At 51.8% G+C, this 6746-nt stretch overlaps 1 protein-coding gene and 1 pseudogene across 3 annotated transcripts in view; one reads left to right on the top strand and one right to left on the bottom strand.

The window, feature by feature from the left end:
- ZDHHC18 (zDHHC palmitoyltransferase 18) overlaps positions 1 to 6746 on the top strand; it is a 34822-nt gene that overhangs the window by 21607 nt on the left and 6469 nt on the right. For all 3 annotated transcript variants that reach the window (XM_017856451.1, XM_017856449.1, XM_017856450.1), the window contains exons 3-6: positions 3067 to 3216; positions 4777 to 4914; positions 5035 to 5083; positions 5606 to 5708. In XM_017856451.1, the coding sequence (XP_017711940.1) occupies positions 3067 to 3216; positions 4777 to 4914; positions 5035 to 5083; positions 5606 to 5708 (440 nt within the window). The remainder of the gene's footprint in view (positions 1 to 3066; positions 3217 to 4776; positions 4915 to 5034; positions 5084 to 5605; positions 5709 to 6746) is intronic.
- Positions 180 to 628, bottom strand: LOC108518209 (60S ribosomal protein L37 pseudogene; annotated as a pseudogene).

Here is a 6746-nt window from a genome sequence, read left to right as displayed (position 1 = left end):
TTTTTAGTAGAGACGGGGTTTCACGGTGTTAGCCAGGATGGTCTCGATCTCCTGACCTCGTGATCCGCCCGTCTCGGCCTCCCAAAGTGCTGGGATTACAGGCTTGAGCCACCGCGCCCGGCCTATTTTTTTATTTTTTAAAACCAGAACATGTATTGCATGACTAATCGCTGACATTCTTAAGATGAACTGGATGCTGCAGCAGCTGCCCTCTTGGGTTAGGTGTTGTTCCTTCACGGAATCCATGCCTGAATCTGCGGTATACAATTTTCAGGTGCCTCATTCGACCAGTTCCGGTGGTATTTCGTCTTTTAGCCTTGGCACTCCAGTTATACTTTCTCTTGCGCTTGGCAGGGTAGCCACATTTGCCACAGGTCGACTTCTGAAGGTGGTAGGCCTTAGAGCCACAGCGGCGGCCCAATATGTGCGTCTTACTGCGACACTTTCCAAACGATGACGTTCCCTTCGTCATCTCGCTTCTGCAGCCGAGACCAGAGAGCCCTCTTAAATTTCTTATTATGAAAATTTCAAACATACAGAAAAGCAGGAAGGATTATAGTACAACTAATTCTGTACATTCATCATCTAGATTGAATAGTTGTTGATAGTGTGTCTTATTTGCGTATATATGTGTGTGTGTATATATATAAAATAACAAAAATTAGCTGGGTATGATGGCATGTGCCTATAGTGCCAGCTACTAAGGACGCTGAGGTGGAAGGATCATTTGAGCCCAGGAGTTCCAGGCTGCAGTGAGTGTGAGCCAGGATCGCTCCACTGCACTCTAGCCAGGGTGAGAGCATGAGACCCTGTCTCTAAAAACAAACAAAAATTAGGGAGCAGTTGGCCAATTTGCTCTTCTCAAACTATTTCATAGTAAATTATAGACATCATAGATACTTTACCCATAAGTATTTCAACATATATCTTAAAAGTCTAAGGATAGTCTCCTATATAATCACAATTCCATTATCATACCTAAGAAAATTAATTGTTCCTTAATTTTTTTTTTTTTTTTTTTGAGACAGAGTCTCCCACTGTTGCCTAGACTGGAGTGCAGTGGCACGATCTTGGCTCACTGTAAACTCCACCTCCCGGGTTCAAGTGATTCTCCTGCCTCAGCCTCCTGAGTAGTTGGAACTACAGACGCCCGCCACCACATCCGGCTAATTTTTTGTATTTTTAGTAGAGACAGACTTTCACTGTGTTGACCAGGATGGTCTCAATCTCCTGACCTCGTGATCCGCCTGCCTCAGCCTCCCAAAGTGCTGGGATTACAGGTGTGAGCCACCGCACCTGGCCAATTGTTCCCTAATTTTTGTTTGTTTTTAGAGACAGGGTCTCATGCTCTCACGCTAGCTAGAGTGCAGTGGAGCGATCCTGGCTCACGCTCACTGCATCCTGGAACTCCTGGGCTCAAATGATCCTTCCATCTCAGCATCCTTCGTAGCTGGGACTATAGGCACATGCCATCATACCCAGCTAATTTTTGTTATTTTTTATAGAGATGGGGGTCTTCCTATTTTGCCCAGGCTAGTCTTGAACTCCTGCGCTCAAGCAATCCTCCCATCTTGGCCTGCCAAGGTGCTGGGACTACAGGCATGAGCCACTGCATTCGGCCTGTTTCCTAGCTTTTTTTTTTTTTTTTGAGACAGAGTCTAGCTCTGTCGCCCAGGCTGGAGTGCAGTGGCGTGATCTCAGCTCCCCGCAAGCTCCACCTCCCAGGTTCATGCCATTCTCCTGCCTCAGCCTCCCAAGTAGCTGGGACTACAGGCGCCCGCCACTACGCTCAGCTAATTTTTGTGTGTGTTTTTAGTAGAGATGGGGTTTCACCATGTTAGCCAGGATGGTCTCGATCTCCTGACCTCATGATCTGCCCGCCTTGGCCTCCCAAAGCGCTGGGAGTACAGGCATGAGCCACCGCGCCCAGCCCTAGTTTTTAATCTATAGTCAGATTTCCACAGTTGCCCTCCAAATGTCTTTCATTGCTTTGTTTTGTTTTGTTTTCAAAATAAGATCCATGATGTATTGCATTTCTTTATGTCTCTTAAATCTCTCTTAATTTAGAATCATCTCCTCTCTGCCTGTCTCTCTGTCTTTTTTTTTTTTTTTAAGACAGGTTCTGGCTTTGTTGCTCAAGCTGGAGTGCCGTGGTGTGATCTTGACTCACTGCAGCCTTGACCCTCCGGGCTCAAGTGATCCTCATGCCTCAGCCTCCCCAAGTGCTGGGATTATAGTCGTGAGCTACTGCACCTGACCTCCTCTCTCTTTTTATAAATGACATTTACTTTTGTTAGAGATCAGGCCAGCAGTCTTATAGATGTCTCATGTTCCAGATCTGACTTTTTCCTCATTGTGTTACTCACTTTGTTCCTCCATCTCCTGAACTTCCTGTAAACTGGGACATAGGTCTAGGCTTGATGAGATGCAGATAAACCTCGCTGGCCAGGCACGGTGCCTCACTCCTGTAATCCTAGCTGTTTGGAAAGCCGAGGTGGGCAGATCACCTGAGGTCAGGAGTTCGAGACCAGCCTGGCCAATGTGGTGAAACTCTGTCTCTACTAAAAATACAAAAGTTAGCTGGGCATGGTAGCACACTCCTGTAATCCCAGCTACTTGGGAGGCTGAGGCATGAGAGTCGCTTGAACCTGTGAGGTGGAGGTTGCAGTGAGCCGAGATCACGCCATTGTACTCCAGTCTGGGCAACAGCATGAGACTCTGTCTCAAAAAAAAAAAAAAAAAAAAAAAAACAAAACCTCACTAAGCTTTCTGGGGGTCTCCTTCTCTGACAGCCCTTCTTAGAGTGGGTAAGGCCGGCAGGTGTATGAACAAGTATGTAAAGTTTTAGCATAGCGCCTGGTACAGAGGCAGTCTCAGTACATGGTGGCAGCTCCTAATACTTGTCCCTGCCTTAGGCCAGACATTTTACTCCAATGTTTGTTCCTGGGAACCTGTTACCCTGAGGATTCTCCTGGACTGGCCAGGCAGTAGTAGCTTTCCCCTGCTGGGGATCTGGGCCCTGGGCTGCCTTGGCCATTCCCCATCTTTCTCTCCTCCTGCCCTCAGACAACACAGGCAGTTCTACATACCGGCCGCCCCCTCGGACCCGGGAGGTGCTGATCAATGGGCAGATGGTGAAGCTGAAGTACTGCTTCACCTGCAAGATGTTTCGGCCACCCCGAACCTCACACTGCAGTGTCTGTGACAACTGTGTGGGTAAGTAGGAGGCGGCAGGGAGGGATGCAGGGATTCCTGAGAGAGACTGAGTCCTGGGGGTGGGAGGACGTCACGCATGGGGATGGTGTGGGCAGGGTCTGAAATACCCAGGGCTGGGCAGGGGGACTGGTTCACCCAGATTTGCCCTGACTCAGGAGGGCCCAGGGGAGGGGCCCTCAGCTTCACCAGGAGTGTTTTGGCTTCAGCTCAGGATTGGTGGATTCCTTCCCCCAGCTCGGAGGTGCGGGGCAGACAGAGGGGCCTTGAACTCTTCTCCCAAGTTTCAGCCTGGTCCTCAGGAGGTCAAAGCTCCCAGGAAACAGACTGAAATAATAACATCCCAGATGTGTTTGGGCCAGAAAGAATGATTTCCTGTCCAGTGGCCCAGGGCGCCAGCTGTACTGAAAGACTTTGATCTGATTCCCAGGGTTGAGAGGGACAAGCATCTGGGAACAGAGGCATTTAAGCTGATGAGGTGCAGAGGATGTCACCACTGGAAACGGCTCCTGACCCTACAGCTGCCTGCAGTGGTTGTTTTGTCCCCTCTCCCTGCCCTCCAGAGGCTGTGTAGTTCTGATGGGCACCAAGGGTGGTCCCCTGGAAGGGTGCTGTAAGGGAAACACTGCGTGAGAGGGCCCAGGTGAGCTGAGCCACAGTGACTGTGCACAGTTCCTGGGGCAGTGAGCTCATCATGCCAGCTCAGTACTCCCTGAGCAAGAGAACAGCAGGGAGCACCCCATGACGGCATGCAGCAAAGGGGGTGACTCAGTGGGCACCATTCATCCCCGAGGAGCTGCCCCTCCCACCCCCTGCAAAGGGCGCTGGCTTTGGCATGAGGCCTGCAACGGGCTTGTGACCCACATTCCCACAGGGACTTCCTTTACCAGAGTCTGGGTGTGCCTCCACCCCCGGGGACAGTGTGCAGGTGAGCTCAGCCCTTTGACCTGGCCTGTGATGCTGGCTGGCTGTGAACCACATTGCAGCCCAGCCCCTCCCTGGGCCGCTAGTCCTAGAGCAGGGGACAGGGGTTATTGACTGTTAGCATGTGGTTGGGATGGTAGACCAGGTGACAAGTACTTTTGTGAGTCTTTGTGCCGGCACTGCTCCGGATCCTGGGGAGTCAGCATGGTGTGAGACCAGCACAGCCCCCCTCGCCCATCTAGCTTACAGTCAGGTAGGGCTGATTGGCCAATCCAGTAATTATAAATAAGCATAAAAGCACACATGTGCAGAGGGCCACAAAAGAGAAGTGATGGAGCAGATAACAGGGGCCCCCCACCTAGTCTTGGATTGGAAGAGACTTTCTTAAGAAGGTGGTTTTGCAGCTGAGACTTGAAGGAGAAGTTCCAGTTAACCAGGTAAAGAGACAGGAGAGAGAGTATCAGGCAGTGGGAAATGGTACACAAAGGACCACAGGCAGGTGTGTCCAAGGCCTGGGAGCCAGCTGGTGCTGCAAGAGTGAACGGAGTAGGAAAACAGCAGCCATGGTTGAGGCTGCCAAATGCCTGTGCTGGCTGCAGGCCATCCCATACTAACCCGTCGCCCCTTGCCCTTGTCCAGAACGATTTGACCATCACTGCCCCTGGGTGGGCAACTGTGTGGGGAGACGGAACTATCGCTTCTTCTACGCGTTTATTCTCTCCCTCTCATTCCTGACGGCCTTCATCTTCGCCTGCGTGGTCACCCACCTGACGTTGCGTGAGTTGGGGGTGAGGGCAGCGGGGGAGTGGAAGGGGCCAGCCAGCAAGCTCAAGGGTCAGCAAGCTTCAGCAGTCACTGTCCCTCTGAGCTTGTCCTCTCCTGTTTCTTTCTCCCCAGGTGCTCAGGGAAGCAACTTCCTCTCCACTCTGAAGGAGACACCAGCAAGATATCCTTTGTCAGCTAGAGGACACTCCAGTGGGAACTGAGATCCCTTCACTGGGTGGGTCCCATGCCTCATCCTCTAATCAGAGGGGAACAGCATACAGTTCACATGTGTCCTCTAGAATCCAGTGTACCAGCTCCTCTGTTCACACCCAGGCAAGAGCTGATTCTAAATAGGGCATTGTGGGGCCGGGGGGTCCCCGTCTTCAGGGGCCTGGAAGAGAATATGTCCCTTAAGATGCCAAGCTCCCTGGACCATGTCATGCCTGAGGCTCTTTATGATTGGAACCCTCAGTTTTGTCTGCCATCTGTCACTCTCACCTTGTCTGGCTCTTGAGTGGGGTCCTGACCCTTCCGTGGGGCCCAGGAGGTGATCCTGCTAAGAAGTAGGGACTAGGCCACAGGAAGGTTCCAAAACTTCTCAGCTCTCTGGGGAAACAGCTTCATGGAAGGATAGGTGAGACAGACCAGGTGTGGCTGGGAGGCTCCCCACCCTCCACCCATTTAGGTCCTTAACTGCCCTCACCGTGCTGGAGTTGGTCATCTGCTTCTTCTCCATCTGGTCCATTCTGGGCCTCTCAGGGTTTCACACGTACCTCGTCGCCTCCAACCTGACTACTAATGAAGACGTGAGTAAATCTGGAGCCACCCCTCATTCTAGGGCAGCGCCCTCAGGAGGAGGCAGGGTTGAGGGAGCCTGAGGCAGCCAAGCGCAGTCCTGACTCAGGGACTACTGGGAAAATGCCTGTTAAGCAGCCAGATGCCTCCCAGTCCTCTCAGCTTGGCCCTGGTGGGTCCGATGCAGGCTTCTGAGACCTCCACATGCTTCATTCCCTCAGTACAGGCTCTCAAGGCCCCAGGTTGCTTTTCTCCACAGCCCCACAGGAGGCAGTGCTCATACCACAACACACATGATGTTTGGCTGGCACATGACCGCTTACGGAATTCTTTCAGTTCCTCTCATCTCTTTGGGTCCTTTTGCCAAGCCTGAGGCAGAAAGGACAGGGATGCTTTTTCCCCATTCGATGACTGAGAGACCTGTCCCCTGTCTGGGAGATCACACAGCTGGGAGGGGACAGAGCCAAGGTCGGTGCCCAATCAGGTGCTCTCCCTCTTCCACACTCCCCTGTCAGCAGCAAAGCCGTGACTGTTCTCAGGGTGTCACTGGCCTGTCCTGGCTGCCCCTCTCAATATGCACACCTGGGGGAGACAGGGGACAGGCCAGTGGGCTCCATTGACCCTCCCTACCTGGCACCCTGCAGACTGCCATCAACAAGCATGTTTGATGTGCCCAGCCCTGGGCCAGACCCTGACTTCCCCTCACCATCCTCCAAACACTAAAAAGCAAATGAGAGCATCTGTTTCAGGGCCCACCATCAACCCATCCTCCAACAGAAAATACATTCCCAGACCTCATCCTCTCATTCAGGGAAACAAAACTTAACACATATGACAGGGCATTGTGTGCTTGGTGATCGGTGAGAACAGAAATGCCATCAGCCAGCATCTCCCTCTGTAGCTTCTTGGGTGCCAGTTCTGCAGCACATTACCAGAGGTTAAAGAGAAAGGAGTGTGTGGCCAAATAAGTGTAGAAAGCTGTAGGTATGTAGAGCTCTAGCTCTAGGTAATACCTCTAGGTCAAGGTATTCTTTTTTTTTTTTTTTTTT

This window comes from Rhinopithecus bieti, unplaced genomic scaffold, assembly GCF_001698545.2.
Source record: "Rhinopithecus bieti isolate Rb0 unplaced genomic scaffold, ASM169854v2 scaffold_41082, whole genome shotgun sequence".
NCBI lineage: Eukaryota > Metazoa > Chordata > Mammalia > Primates > Cercopithecidae > Rhinopithecus > Rhinopithecus bieti.
Note: the sequence above shows the minus strand (reverse complement) of the source record. Positions and strands in the feature narration are given on the sequence as shown.